The sequence below is a fragment of the Canis lupus genome, chromosome 8 (assembly GCF_003254725.2).
Source record: "Canis lupus dingo isolate Sandy chromosome 8, ASM325472v2, whole genome shotgun sequence".
Classification (NCBI taxonomy): Eukaryota; Metazoa; Chordata; class Mammalia; order Carnivora; family Canidae; genus Canis; species Canis lupus.
Window position 1 is genome coordinate 68,619,132 of NC_064250.1, and position 15,510 is coordinate 68,634,641.

General features: G+C 59.3%; 1 protein-coding gene across 4 annotated transcripts in view; it reads left to right on the forward strand.

The window, feature by feature from the left end:
- EVL (Enah/Vasp-like) overlaps positions 1-15,510 on the forward strand; it is a 141,475-nt gene that overhangs the window by 124,698 nt on the left and 1,267 nt on the right. For 3 of the 4 annotated variants that reach the window (XM_049113471.1, XM_025444125.3, XM_025444126.3), the window contains exons 6-13: positions 915-1,144; positions 1,826-1,947; positions 4,908-4,968; positions 8,703-8,766; positions 10,353-10,419; positions 10,511-10,573; positions 14,088-14,154; positions 14,513-14,570. In XM_049113471.1, the coding sequence (XP_048969428.1) occupies positions 915-1,144; positions 1,826-1,947; positions 4,908-4,968; positions 8,703-8,766; positions 10,353-10,419; positions 10,511-10,573; positions 14,088-14,154; positions 14,513-14,570 (732 nt within the window). The remainder of the gene's footprint in view (positions 1-914; positions 1,145-1,825; positions 1,948-4,907; positions 4,969-8,702; positions 8,767-10,352; positions 10,420-10,510; positions 10,574-14,087; positions 14,155-14,512; positions 14,571-15,510) is intronic. The other variant, XM_025444128.3, reaches the window with a different exon arrangement.

The window sequence follows — 15,510 nt, forward strand, 5'->3', positions numbered from 1 at the left end:
TGCCCGTCCTGTGTCAGCCCTGCCCGTCACTCCTGCCCGTCACAGCTGGCCCCCAGGTGCAGAGGCCAGGTGCCCACAGCACTCCTGGTACCTCTTCCTACTCTTGCATTTCCCTTCCTCTTTTTCCTTCTTCGACCTCACTCCTCCTATACCAGACTTGACTCCTCATCTGTCACCGTCCTGGCACGGTGGCCACTTCCCTGCAGTTTGGGCTCTGAGGTCAGAGCCCCCCCTTCTGTATGCCAGCGTGGCACATGTGCCTGGTCCCAGTAGCACGTGTCATTCTGCCGCAGTTGTAGATGTGCATTTATCTGTGTGACTCGCTCCCTGCTTACCCACGAGGCCATGAGCAGGGAGCCTGTGGCTGCTTTCCCCAGCACCTGCTACAGTGCTGGGCACACAAGGGAGGCTCAGTGAGCGCTGGGTGGAGGCTGTTCAGATGGTGGACAGAGGACTGCTCAGCACTGCCCCCTCACATAGGCCCCCAACAGCCCTGCAACCACAGTTACCTGCTACAGTCCCCAGAGGCCTTGGGTCAGTCACAGCTGCATCTCAGAGACCAACAAGGGCTGGTCCCTGGGGTGGTGCTAGGTACAGAGAAGGACAAAGAGATACAATTTGTGCCACCAAAGCCCTTCATCTCCCATGGGAAGACCATGATTAGAGCAAGAGAAGGTTAGCTAAGCTCAACAGATGTTCACTATGTGACACTGTAAGTCCAACCAAGCCCCAGAATGCTGGGGAGACCAGCGTAGGGAGGGAAGGGACCAGGGCTAGGTGCATCCCATGGGGGCTTCCTGGAAGAAGCAGCCTTGAGCTGATCCCTCAGAGGAGCAGGCTTCCCTCTGTCGCTCCACCCAGGGAAGTAGCCGCGGGGGACTAGGGACTGACTAAGCCCCACTCTTGCATTTCAGGACCCATCCTCCCACCGGGGCACCCCTCATCTGCAGCCAGCGCCCCCCTCTCATGTAGCGGACCCCCGCCCCCGCCCCCACCCCCTGTCCCGCCTCCACCCACGGGGGCCACCCCCCCACCCCCACCCCCACTGCCAGCCGGAGGAGCACAGGGTGCCAGCCATGACGAGAGCTCCATGTCCGGCCTGGCTGCCGCCTTGGCTGGGGCCAAGCTGAGGAGAGTCCAGCGGGTAAGCGTCCATGGGTACGGGCGGGCCGGGCCCCTAACTGCCCCCATGTATAAGACCCCAGGAAAGCCCTCCAGCGTAGACACCATCTGTGCCACCCGGCACTGTGCCAGCCACAAGATGCTCTCAGTTTCTAACCTCCCTCATGCTGACCGTCATAGGCGGGGCAAGAAGCATCCCCTTGCAGATGAGGGGACCAAGGCACAGGCATGGAAGCAGTTTGCCCACCGTGTGGCGGTCAGATGCAGGGTTCCGACTCAGACCCAGGTCTCCTGGATCTGGGTCCCTCTCACTTCCCACACCAATCCTAGATGCCAGCAGTGCCATGCCCCGCGGCCTGTCCCAGCACCTCTGCAGTGACCTGGAAGGGGGATCGGCCATGGGGCAGCTGAGTGGCTGTGACTCTGACAGCATCTCTGACACTGCCTCTCCTTCCCTTCATGTCTACACCCACCTTAGCAGGGGCACTGACATGAGCCAGCAGTGCTGGGCAGCGACCAGCCAGTCCTGTTCCCTTGCTGGACTCTGGCTTGGTCCCCTGTGGAGCTGGAGGGATGAGCCTCGAGAGCCGTGGTCCTCCTTGCCACCATCATAGGAATCCCATCCATGCTTACATGTGCCCCCTCCCCCTCCAGTGACATCCCCCCCAAGACCCCAGACTAATGCTACATCCTTACCTCCTAGCCAGAAGATGCCTCTGGAGGCTCCAGCCCCAGCGGGACCTCCAAGTCTGACGCCAACCGGGCGAGCAGTGGGGGTGGAGGAGGAGGCCTCATGGAAGAAATGAACAAGCTGCTGGCCAAGAGGTGGGTGTTCAGGCCCCCCAGACCCAACTACTTGTCAGGGACTTCCTGCTCCTCAGCATCAGAGCATAGCCCTTGCCCAGTCCCAGGGCCCACTGTCACCTGGGCTCAGCCAAGCAGGGAACTTTAATCAAGTTCCCCTCCTCGAGGGCTCACCCTGAGGCATCAAGCCCAGAGGAGTCGTCTCAGCTCTCAACTCCTCCTGACCTCACTGATTGACGCAGCTTCCATGTACCAACCTCACCCTAAGCAGGGGGAAATTTGGAGCTAATCTTAGACATTGGTTCAGGGGGGGAAGAGGCTCCTTCCTCACACTTAAGATCCCAGCATAAATGAGATGCCTCAGTGCTGGAGCCACTCAGAGTCTACCAGGGCAAATGCGTGCCGCGGGACCAGTCCCACAGACCATTGTGGAGGACACAGGGAAGGCATTCTGAAGCAGAGGAGCCCAGAGGGCACCACCCTGGGAGTTCCACCCACGTCCTGGCTGAGTGCTGGGGCCGCAGGCCTAGTCATCCCCTTCTCTACCACACTAGCAGGTGTGGCTCCAGCTTGCCCAAGGCCATCAGCCTGTCCCTGTGCCACACAGTGACTCCCCAGCTGGAGAGGCCAGGCAGGCAGACCTTTTCACAAGGGTTGCAGAGCTTGGGTTCTCCTTATAAACGTGGCATAGCAGCAGGAATGTGCTGACATAGGTTGCCAATGCCATGGCTCCCCTGGGCACCAGAGCAGGGGGCTCAGGGGCAGACCTCACCCATCAGAATGCTCCTTCTTGTCCACGAAGCAGCATCCGAACCCTGCTCCAACAGTGACACCCACCCCCCAACCTCTTCTCACTCTCTGGGTACGTCCCCTGTCCTCCAAGCGGACTCACCCTGAGTGAGAACTGGGCTGGGGGATCACCTCACTAAGTGCACACAGCTCTGAGAGGATGAAGTGGGAAACCTAGGCCCCCAGAGTGCAGGTCATTGGGCTTTGCAACAAGGGCAGAGCCAGCATTTCCTGCCCAGGGCCTCTGCACACATGGCAAGGGACAGGAGAAGGAGCCTGCTGTGAATGGCAGAAAGAGCTGTGAGGCTGAGTACCTACGACACACAAGGTAACCAGGAACAGGGACAGACCGTGAACAGTTGTCACACAACAGAATGGAGGCTTGCAGGGTGATATGGCTACCCACCAGTGCAAGCCACTCCCTGGGGAAAGCCAGGAGGGCTCCAAAGGGGAGGTTCCACATGCGCACGGCCCGGAAGGAGAAGAACACATGTCCAGGCAGAGGCGAGTGGGCAGTGTTACAATACTGGGAAGGCTGAGATAGCCGCTGGGCCTAGAGCCCAGGGTGTGGAGGAGTGACGAAGGTCAGGCTGCAAGAGATAGCCTTGTTTGCAGGCACGTCGGGCTCCATCTCACAGAGGTGAACAGAGCCTTGGGTAAAAATAGATGTTTTTTGAAAAGAAAATACACTTTCTCCAAGTCCAAAAGCAGTGCATCAACAATAACAAGTAGGCCCAGCTGGTTCAGACCAAACGCAGAGGAAGTTCCTGAGGACAGGAAAAGGCTGGTGTCACCAGGAGCCCGTGAGACGCCCAGATGCTGGCGGGACAGCCGAGGCCCTGCCAAGAACAAGCATGAGTGCACCCCGCCCGCACGGTTCAGCGAGGCACTCTTGGAAGCCCGGAGTTTCGGCCTCTGCCCGGCCTCTCTCCCAGCGGCGGGGGGCACAGGCGGGAAAGTCCGCGCGGCCAAGAGCCCTCCCGGGACTGGCATGCCTGCCTGCTCTGTGTCTTTAGAAGATTAAAGCTTGGCTCTGGGTGGAGACAGTGTCATAGAGCAAAGTGGCAGTGGGGAGCCCAGCCAGGGGGCCACCGTTGTCCAGGAAGAGGGGCTGCCAGCTGGTGCTGGGTATCAGCAGGAAGACAGGACAGACGTGAAATACCAGGCAGAGGCAGAACTGGCTCTACTCTTTTTTTTTTCTTTAATATTTTTGTGTATTCACTTGAGAGAGGGAACATGAACGGGGGGGAAGGGCAGAGGGAGAAGCAGACTCCCTGCCGAGCACGAAGCCCCACTCAGGACTCGATCTGAGGACCCTGGGATCATGACCTGAGCTAAAGGAGACACGTCACTGAGCCACCCGGGCGCCCCCAGAACTGGCTCTGCTCTTGTGAGGAAGAGGTTGGTGGGGAGGATTCCCTGGGGGTGTCTCTCGGCTATGATAGCCTCAGCCTCGCAGAGCTGAGGAGCCCCGAGGGCATACTCTGAGGAATACGGAGGGGCGTGTAGCTCAGGGCGTCAGCCAGACGTTCGCCACTGAGGAGGCCAAAACACAGGTGGGCTTTAGGGGCTAAGAGAAGGGGTCCGTGCAAGTGGGGAGCAGGCAGGTTGACCAGAGGGCATCAGCTGCAGCTCTCTGGGATCCTCCCCTTTCTGAGCAGGGACAGACTCAGCCGTGATCAGGGAAGGCACCGCGGCAGGACTGAGTTCTGAGGCAGGAAGAGGTACTTCTGCCTTCTACGAGGCAGTGGGATTCGCTTACCAAGGCCAGTCAGGCTGAAGACAGAATGCCCCGACCTGTGACCCAGGGGCGCCTCTCCCCATCCCACGTGCCTGGCCTTGAGCGTCCTGGGGGAAGAGCTGCCACCCACCCAAGCCCAGGCTTGGTGAACCCAGCCCTGGGAACCTAGACAGGGTGCAAATCAACTTCTTCTAGCCCTCAGGTGCTGTAAACAGACACAGGAATGTTCCCCGGCCCCTGTTCTCCCTGCCCAGACCAGTTTTGTGTCCAGGGTCATGCAACGAGCACAGAAGGCCTGGGCATTCAACAAGGCATTGCCTCCTTCACACCAAACAGGGTTCAGATCCCCACCACAGGTTCCTCTGAGGACCAGGCTGTGTCCAGCAGAGGCATCTGGGTCAGCGTGAGAATCTTCAGGAGCTGATTTGCACCTTCTTCCTCCTTGTGTTAGGAGAAAAGCAGCCTCCCAAACAGACAAGCCGGCTGATAAAAAGGAAGACGAAAGCCAAGCGGTAAGCAGACCCCAGCCCTCGCCACCCTGGGCGCTCACCAGTGGGAGATGCCAGGCCTTTGAGGCACTGATGTGCGCCTGGTTTGGACATACTTGTGATAGAAACTTCACCAGGTGTTTCACAGGACGGACAAGAGAGTTTGGGGTGGGGGTGGGGGGGTGCAGAAGAGCCTGCCAAGCACTCAGTCTGGCCCTCCCCACACTCTGGGCGGCAGGCCTGGGCTCTCTGAGCATCCAACAGGCCCTGCTTTGCCCTGGAGGTCACAACTTCACGAGGTCGGATAAAAGGCTGAGAAGCAGGATCCAGCCCAGGAGTCCCGTGAAGGGAAAGCCTGCAGGCCTGCAGTCAGAGTGCACTCGCAGTAGGTGACGTCTGCTGGAAGACTGGGGCAGTTTATATTCTCAAATTATTTCTAAAAAGATTCCACTTGAGTCCATTGATTCCAATAGGAGCTGCAAGTGAGCTGAGCAGAGGACCCTGGAGCCCAATCTGGCCATACAAGCTCCAAGCATCTGCTTCTACTTGGGGTGGCTGACTTTCCCTCTGTGTTAAGCTTTTCTTACAAAAATAGGCCCCTGGTGCAGTGGCTGATCTTAGACCCTAACTATAAGGGGCGTACAGTTTGCATCTCAGGGGTAGGAGCCAGGACAAGTATAACCAGCAGGTTGGTTGCTGCCTTACGTCCCCCCATCAGCAGGCTGGGCTCATCTGGGATAACCCCCGCCCCCCGCCCCTGCTCTGGCCCTGCCAACCGGGTTTCCCTTTCTCTGACCCTCATGCCTGGGCACATGCAGTCCTTCGGCCCCTCCAGCCAGCTTCTCATCTCTGCGTAAACATGGCTCCCCCCAAAATAGCATCCCAGACCCCCAGGCTAAGTGAGGCTGCCCACTGCTTGATCCCTAGCCCTGTGCACGCACTTGTGCTCATTCAGATGCACTCTGTCCTGCTGGTACTAGGCCCTGGGAGGACCAGGCTGGTGTACTGCTCCCTGGAGTTGGCCCAGCTAACGCCCCACGCATTTCTACAATTGCAGGGTTGTCACAGGCACCAAAAGCCTGTGGTCTCGCTTCAGCGTTCCTGAATCAGCGCTGGCTTTTCCAGGCAACTGCAGGGCCACCTAGCCCCGTCCAGAACCCTCGACACACCCCAGTCCCCGGCTCCGAGAAGAGTGGATTCAAATCCCAGGGACTTCTTGGAGAACCCTTCCACTCCAAGTGGGAGTTCTCATCTTCTGACCCCCACTCTTTCTTTCCTTTTAGAATATGCATCCGGGTCACTGCTGGTTCAGCTTGCTGTGGTCCCACGCACAGTCAGGAGCCCCCCACACGCCCAGGGCCAGCCTCCCCACAGAGCAGGAGCTGAGAGAGCCCCCCAAGCACCAGAGCAAACACGCTGCGGGCCAGGGCTCTCCTGTTCTGTACTGCTCAGTGTTTTCCAAAGTCTCTTCATTGAACCTGTAGTAGGTTCAATAACAAATGGCAAACAAGCAAGCGTTATTTAAAAGAGGAAAAAAAGCCCCAAATGTGGAGTTGGGGGTGGAGCGGGCTTGCTGGCCAGGAGCGGGAAGGTGCCCCGGAGATGTAGCATGCTCTCCTTCCCAGCTCGGAGAGGAAGCAGAACTTCCCTTTGTAGAGGGAGCATTTCTTTGAATTATTAGTGAAATAATAATAGGATGGCATGGGAGAAAAACTTGTAATGTTTCAGTTATCCTAGTTTCACCCTGGCCTCCGTTCTTGCCTGTTTCCTTCGGGTCCCCATGCACATGTGCTAATGCACGTGATTTCAGTTATTCCTCTCTGAGATGAGAGGCCCGAGGAGATTCCTCCCAAGACCAGAGCCCAGCACACTCTCTTGTTTCTAGACCAGAGGCTCTCAGGATTCGCCTGCTCACCCCACAGATATCTAGGTGCTTCCTGGTCGGTGCCAGATCTGTTCACAATCTGAGAACAAGTGGCTCTTACAGGTGCACATTGTAGGGGGGCGGGTGCTGGGGGGCCTCCTGCTTAGAGCGCTGAGCCCGGTGTCCTGACCCTGGAGGTGGCCATGGGGCCCCGGTCCTTCCACCCCAAGCCTCTGATGGACCAGAGAGGAAGGAAGCAGAGAGCTGACAGGAAGCGGCATGGGCAGCAAGAGAAGGTAGTTCTTGGCCTCGGGTCAGAATTACACCAGTTCAGCCTCGGCAGGGCGGTTGGCTGTCCCTGGTCAGTGCTCCACATGGCAGTTGTGCATGTTGCTTAATAAAAGCAGAGAAATTATTATTACTTAGTAAATACCACCTTCCCAAGAATATAAAATTTTTCCAAAGTACAGGTGTGCAACAAACGTCAGCTTTTATTACTTCTGAATTAATTTGAATCATTCACCTCCTTTATTTGCGTGTCACCATGGACATCCCCCAGGCAGACCAGACACGCATTTGCTGGGGTCTGTGGTGCCCCCCACCATGGGCTAGGTGCTGTATGTGTGCAGGGGGTCCAGAGCCGGTAGGATGTGACCACTGTCCTCAAGGGAAAGGACACGGTGAGCAAAGAAAGTGCTGAGGGCAGAGAGAGAGGGAGCAGCAGGGGCCCTGGGGGAGAGGGAGAAGTCCTAAAATACACCTAGAGCCTCCAAGAGAAGTGACATTTACCCAGAGCTTTAAATGGTGAGCGGGGTTTGCAGGGCAGACACAGTGGACGGTGCTAGCGGGGACGGAGGCAGAGGCACAGAGTGGTGTGGGGCACACCCGCTGCTGGGCAGCAAGAGGCGGCCCTGCTCTGGGTTCCGCCCGGCCCACCAGTCAACCCTGCCTCTCCCGGCAGGTGGGTGCTTTTAGCAGAGGGGCACTGAGGGCAGAGCTAGGTTCTAGAGCTCACTTAGGCAGCAACACTGAGGATCTTGTGGACTGGTTGGAGGAGAGAGAGCATGGGTTCTTACCACATCCTCCTCTCTTGGTAAAAGAGAGTGAACAGAGTCTTCCACAACCAGGACGTGGGCCGTGCCCTGGGCAGCCCAGCCCCGCAGCAGCCTGCCTGCACACCCCCCTCTAGGGTTCCCTAACATCTGGTCCTCACAGCGGCCCATGGAGATGTGAACCAGGCCTGGAGAAGGGAGGTCACTTCCGTGGTCCTGCCCGGCTACTCCCGCAGGCAGCAGAAGGGGCCCAGTGGACAGTGGGGCAGAAACTCCGCTGGGGCTCAGGCCGTGCTTGTGCTCATAAGGAGTTGGCCAGGTGGGCTCACAGGGGACTCAGTAATGGGCAGGGCTTGCCGCCAGCCCCAAGATTGTCTGCCCCACTCTACAGGAGCCCATGTCTCTCCCTGTGGCCTTCTCCCCTGACTGTCCATGGGCTAGCCCTACTCCCCACCAAGATTGGGGGGTTTCACGTGTTAATGATAATTTTCATTGTCTTGCTGATTGTAAAAGTAAGATGTGCTCCTTAGAAAATGCGAGAAACTAACGTGTCCTCGTGACCTGGTCAGAGGCACCCTGCTCTTGCCCCAACTGGCTTTCCTATGCAGACTCTTAGGGCAGCCTTTTTCCTTTTTTTCTTTTTTTTCTTTTTTTAAATTTATTCATGATAGACAGAGAGAGAGGCAGAGACACAGGCAGAGGCAGAAGCAGGCTCCATGCCAGGAACCCAACGCGGGACCGGATCCCGGGACCCCAGGATTGCGCCCTGAGCCAAAGGCAGGCACTAAACCACTGAGCCACCCAGGGATCCCCCAGGGCAGCGTTTTTCTTTATCGTTTCAGGAAGAGCCGAGCACCTCTCCATCTCCCGGGACCCGAGCAGCCAGCCAGCCACCTAACTCCTCAGGTGAGGGGCGCCGTCCTGCCCTGCAACAGGCACAAGGTCTTAGAGCAGGAGGGGCCCCCTCCAGGAAGATGACTCAACCCAACCGCCTCACTGTACAGATGAGCAGTGAGGGCCAGTGAGGTGGCATTAGCTGGTCTCCCTGACACCCGAAAGCCCTGAGCCTCCACACTGATCCAGAGTAGATGCTGACGTGGCCACCTGTGCCGACAGCCCAAGGGCATCAGGCTGGCCAGACCATAACCCCCCACCCAGCCCTCTCATTTCCCACATGGAGACAAGGAGGGCATTGCATCTGGGGTTCAGGTTCCTGGCCTCAGGCCAGGGCTCTGAGGAGGATTACGGACCTGCCACACTCCTGTCTCCCTGTGAAACGCCACCTGTGGCACGTATAACAGGGATCACCCGTGAGTCTTGCTCATTGTGGTGCTCAAAGAAAGTCTACCAGGCGATGCTTCCAAAGTTATGCGTTAGAGGAAAAACAGTCCCAGCCCTGCTCAGAAGCCCCGTGTGAGCCCCAGAATGTGAGCCCCAGGGTACAGGGATGGAGTTAGGACAGTTCCTGGAGGCTGCAGGGTGGGAAGAAGCCACTGTGCTTGGTCAGTCGTTCAACAAACATTTGTTCAGCATCTGCTCCACACAGGGCCTGTGCTCCCGAACAAGGTAGGAGAGGCAGAGGGGAACCCCGCTAGCCCCCCTCAGCAGAGGGAGGCTCTGGCCAGTTGTTGCACCAGCCTCTGGTCCTGCCACTCTGCTGGTGTGGCTGCCTGCCTGCCCCGTGAGACTGCCCCTGTGTCCTCTTCTCCTGAGAGCTGCCACCATGGATTCTTGGTGAATGACTCCATGAACACTGCACACCCCAGTGAATGGTTCTGTTTCCCAGGTTAGGAGGTGACATGATTTGCCCAAGGCCCTATGCCTGTGGGCCCAGCATCTGCCCTGGAGTGTGGCTTTGGGGACACTCTCCTCACACCCATTGGGTGGCTTCCCTGCTTCCTCTAGGGATTTTCTCCTGCCTCTACGCTCATCCTGCAAAGTCTAGGAATTCAATTCAGTCCAAAAATCTCTTGAAGTAAAATGAAACATTAATTTAACACCACTTAAAAGAGAAAATGGAAAAAGAAAGTAGCTTTGAGGGCCGGGGCAGGAAGGGGCCGGCTGCAGGGTGCAGGGGAGACATGGTGGGCACGTCTGGGCAGCAGGTGTATACGTGGCGCTCAGGCTGACCTGAGAGCATCCCGGCTAGGGCTCCCTCTGTACCCCCCCAGCCCTTTGCTGGAGTCATGACTCGACTCTGGGAGTCATGATTGAGAGGCTCCCCCATCAAGATGAAACCCAGCTGTGGTGAGAGGACTCAGAACCAGGCCACAAGTCAAGGTCAACCAGGTCGAGGGAATGGGAGCTGTGTCCTGAGTGGGGAGACTGGGAACGAGGGGCCAGGTTTCAGCTCCACCTGCAGCAGCCCTTCCTGATGGGGTAGCCCTTCACCCTCAGCACTGGGGGGCCTCCTGCCTGGGATTGTGGGGGGAACGTGGCCACCGAGAGGTCTCCCAGCTCTGAGGCTCCCTGTCCACGGTATGAATTGACAGAGACTGGCCGGAAGCCCTGGGAGCGGAGCAACTCGGTGGAGAAGCCTGTGTCCTCGCTGCTGTCCAGGTGAGCTGCCCCACGAGGCGGCACTGCGAGTCCGGCGGGGCCACGGCGGGCGGCGGGCCAATTCACATGTCTGTTTCATTCCGTGCCGTAGAACCCCGTCTGTGGCCAAGAGCCCCGAAGCTAAGAGCCCCCTTCAGGCGCAGCCTCACTCTAGGTACCGAACATCCCCGTCTCGGGGGCCTCCTCTGTCCCCTGCCCGTGACTAACACTCCCAAACCCGCCCCCTGTCCTGTCACCTAACAGTTTGCTCTGGGAAAGGGTGGGCCTGTTCCCTCAGACCTGGGGAAGGCAGGGCTGGAGGGACGCAGATGTGAGGGGCTGTGCACGCCTACTCTGGCTGTCCCCTCCCAGAGGGAGAGACTGGGGCCTGGGGAGGGCAGTGAGGCGAGGCTGACATCGGACTCCCATGACAGTGCTCCGGGCTCACTGTGACATCGGGCAAGCCGGTGGCCCCTCCCGGCCTCCCCTCCTCGATCCCGTAAAGAGGTCTGTGAGCCCCTGCGTCTTGTGACAGCGATTAGTGGGCAGCAGCTGGACACAGTCCCACAGCTCAACTGATCCCGGGACCGGCCGGCACCCTTCCTCCTTCCCCTCCCTCCTCTGCCCACAGCACACAGCCGTCTTCCCCCAGGGAGACCATATTTCCCAGACCAAAAGCTGGTGTGCATAGCAGGATGGAATGTTCAAAGCTGAGGTGTCCCCAAAAGTGAGAGGCCCCATAGTCACCGGAGCCGAGCGCAGCCCAAAGCTGCAGGTCTCTGGAACCCGTACTAGGAAGGGTCGCCACTGCCCGGCACAGACTGCAGGGGAGCCGCTCTCAGAGCAGTAGCATCGGAGCCGGCCGTGCAGAGTGGAGCGAGCCTGTCGGGGAGGGCCCGGGCCCGGCTCCGGCCGGAGCGCTGAGGACAGACACGGCCCTCAGGAGTGAGGTCTCGGGTCAGCCAGGTTCTGAGCTGGGTCCTGCAGGTCCCTGCTGCAAGGAGCCCATTTTCTGTTGGGAAGGCCCATGCACGAGGCGGCCGTGTGTTTGAGAGGTGCTGTGTGGAACACAGAGGGTCGCATGGCAGACCATGCTGGGGACCGAGGTGCTCTAGCACAGGGGCTGGGACAGGCCTCTCAGAGGTGGCATTTGAGTTGACCTGCATGAGGAGGAGCCTGCCCTACAAAGAGCGTGGGGACAGTCTTCCGAGCTGGAGATGGTAAGTGCTGAGGCCCTGTGACCAACCCGGCAGTTCACAGAACAGGAAGCTGGCCAGCGTGGCTAGCAGGTGGCAGCAGGTGGGGAGGGGCCGGCAGGGGTCACGTGGCTGGAGGGCTGGGCTGCATTCTGTATGTGCTCACCGTGGTGGACCAGCACTCTCTCTGGCTGTGAGGGGGCCGGAGCCAAAGGAGGGGCCCCCGGAGGAGGGAGGAGGTGAGGTGGCCAGGGGTGCGCTTGTGGCCCCCCAGCACTTCCTGCAGGTGGAGCATGGTGGGCTGCCAAGTGTTCCCACTTGGGATGGGGCTCTCCACCTCTGAGACCAGTGTGCTCTCCAGTTCCACGGAGGGCTCCGAAGGGGGCAGGCGGCCACAGTCTGCCTCGGGTGACCCCGGGGGAGCTGTCAGGTGTGCATGTGGGAGAACCAGAGCCCCGACAGGTGAAACAGTTTGTCCAGGTGGCCCCAGAAATGGCTGCTGGAACAGGCCCCGACCCCACAGACGGACATGTGGGCCGGGGGTCTCAGGCTGCACCTCCTTCCCCACCAGGATCCAAAGCTATTTAGTGTCCTTCAGAACCACACTGGCCTCTCTTCAGTTCAGCCAGGAGAGGAGCAGGAGCATGTTCTTCTTGGATTTCTTTTTTTTTTTTTTCTTAAGGTTTAATTTATTGAGAGAGAGCACAAGAGCAGGGGGGGAGGCAGAGGGAGAAGCAGACTCCCCGCTGAGCTGGGAGCCCCACACGGGGTTCGATCCCAGGACCCTGAGACCATGACCTGAGCCAAAGGCAGCCACTTCACCAACTGAGCCCCTCCTTTTTTTTTTTTTTTTTTTTATTCCAGGTTTAGGTATTAGACCCCTAGATTTATTCAGGGGTTGGTTTTCTCAGCTTTTTAAAAATATAGTTGACATCCAGCATCGTCTGAGTGTGATGTGTGCAACACGGCGATCGATGTCTGTGTGATCTGTGTCTGTGAGAGGTCTGTGAGATGCTCACCGTGATGAGGTTAGCGGACACAGCCACCACTCGGGGTCAAGATCCTGTCTTAGCCGCCTCTAGGGTACCACACCATGCGCTCAGCTGTGGCCACCATGCTGCGCATTAGATCCCAGAACTCACGACTACACCCGGAGGCGTGTGCCCTTTGACCTCCTTCACCCGCCCCTGCCGACAGCCACCTATCTGCCGTGTTCCTGTGGGCTCGCCAGTGAGACCAGCAGTGCTTGCCTTCCTCTGCCTGCTGATCCAGCCAGCGTCGTACCCTCGGGGCGTCCTGGCGTCCCTGTTGTCACTCGCGGCAGGACTCGGTTTTTAGGGCCGGGTGCACTGCATCTTCTTCGTTCGTCTGTCAGCAGACGGTACTTCCACGTCGAGGCCACTGTCAGTAACGTTGCCGTGACCCGGGGGGCCCTGCCTTCAGGACCGCAGTCTTCCTTCCTTCAGACACCCCCAGCAGCAGCTCTGGCCTGGGTTGTCGTGGGCCCTCCCTGCTGCCCGAGGTGGCCACCCACACACACTGCGGCTGCCCAGCCTGCCCCGTCCCTAGAGAGGAGCCCCTCGCAGCCATGCTGGCTGGCCCTGCCGGGTCACGTGTGTGTCCACCATCCGTCACCTCCGTGGTCCTCACAGCCGGCTCGGGCCACACCACTTCCCTGGTCCCGCAGGCTCCAGCCGCCATTCTCTCCACGGGAGATGAGTGGGCTTCAGACGGTGGGCCCCTCCGCCCCCACTGCCCTGTTCTAGAGGCTGAGTGCTCAGATGAGCATTCTGTAAAGATTTTCCAGGGATGGTTCCCATGCAAGAGACATTAACTATCGAACTAGCTAACCTTAGTTCAGCAGCGTTTCAAAGGACAGTCCGTGTGACCGAGACCCTTTGCCTCAGAAGAGCAACACCACATCCAAGGACGTTTCCTGAAAAAAAAGTTACACGCTAGGACCAGTTCCCAACGCCAGGGAGGTTGGTTGGTTGGAAGCAGATGCTGTTGGGATGAGTGTTTACTGTGTGATTTTTGTGACTTTGCATCCTACGTAAAGTCCTCGTCACTGGTTTCCCCGAGCCCCGGTTTAGGCAGGGACAGATCCCTCACCAGCGAGGAGCTTGCCGGTGTCTGCTGTCCAGAGCGGGCAGTGCGACCGGAACAGTGACCGTGGCATTGGCGCGTCTGTGTACGAGCTCTCACGTCCCCACACAGCCCCTTCGTTGTACCCCGCGGTTGGGAAGGCTGGCCACGGTGTTCATGAGACCCTCTTGAGGTGGAGACGTGCCACTAGACTCCTTTCAGGGTAGCTCAAGGCTGGCCAGGCGTAAAAGCAAAAAGCTTCTGATGGGAAGAGGGCAGTGCTTGACGCCCGGGCCTCGGCCCTGCGCTTGGAGGCCCTGGCACACCCACCTGCCTTATCTGTCCCCGCGTGGCGGACGCCCGCCAGGACCTGCTGCCCTCCTTACCGCACCCTGCCACCCTCTCCAGGATGAAGCCGGTGGGGAGCGTGAATGACGTGGCCTTGGATGCCTTAGATTTGGATCGGATGAAACAGGTGAGTGTGACCTTTCCTGAGAGGCTGTGCAGGAGCCAGAGGCTGGGACCCTCTCATGTCCACGCGGGCAGGCAGGGTGGCCAGAGGTCTGTCAGGGGGCGTCCACGCTCAGCACTGGGCCCCCAACCCCATCAGCAGCAGAGAAGCCTCCCTCTGCCCTTCTGGCCCCCCAGCCTGCTCTGGGGCCGCCCCTGGTTTCTGCAGCAGGACTTGGGGTGGGGTGCCGTCTCCCATTCACTCCAACCTTGCCCTGTGGGGACGCAAATAAGATGCGTCCTTGGGACACACCGCCCCTGGCAAAGCCAGCTTCCTCCACTCTGTTTCCTGTCCCTTCACTTTGAAGCTCTGCTCCCTACAGGAGATCCTCGAGGAGGTAGTCCGAGAGCTCCACAAAGTGAAGGAGGAAATCATCGACGGTGAGTGGAGGGCCTGCCCCGGGACGTCAGCCAGGGTCCCTGCGGGGCGGCGGGGCGGCCCGCCCCCTGGGCTGCGAGGCAGCGGAGCCGTGCTGGCCCAGCAGGGAGACCATCCTGGGCCCAGACGCCCAAGGTCCCGTGGCCACGGTTCTGTCCCTCCTGCTGATCACATCCCCCCCGTTCTCTGGTCAAGCCAACTGAGGCTCAGTTAAGTGACTTGCCCAAGATATGTATGTTCCTGGTGGGGTGACAGCTAGATCTGCACTCACCCGGCTTCCTCCCTGGGGTGAATGTGTGAGTGTGGACCGGGAGAGTGATCCGAGGATGCGTTCCTGAGCAAGACCAGTGAAGCAGCCTGAACGGTGATCCTTGGCTGCCTCAGCATCTGTGCACTCAGACCGCCGTCCCTGAGTCTCCCACCTTTGATCACCGGGTTTGGGTTAGGAGGGCGGCTGCTGCCTTCCTGGGGGTGGGGGTGGGGGGGTAACGGAGACCAAGAAGCTCCGGGACGACCTGTGGGTCTGACACAGTTCCCAGCGGGCCTGGCCTTGGGCCGGGAGGGCAGGCATGTGTCTCCCGCTCCGAGTGTTGAGTGTCGGGCTCCCGAGGGCAGGGCCCTTGCAGTGGATCACATCCGTCCTTCCGGTTCCTGCCAGAGCCTTTGATACACTGGCTCAGGTCCCAAGCCAGAGGAAGAGGAGAGGTTCAGGCAGAGCCGGCTGGCCCCAGGAGCAAGCAGAGAGGCGCAGCTTGGGCCCCCCACCCCACCAAGCCTGGGCCTGGCCCCCGAGGCAGCAGAGGGGACCCCGGCAATGAGCTGAAAGGGGTGGGTGCTGGTGGCAGGCGGCTGGAGAGAGGGGAGGCCAGGATGGGAGCCTGCGTGTGGGGCCAGAGATCCAACCCCCTGCCCCGAGCTGTGAGCACCGCGCCCTGTCCTTGC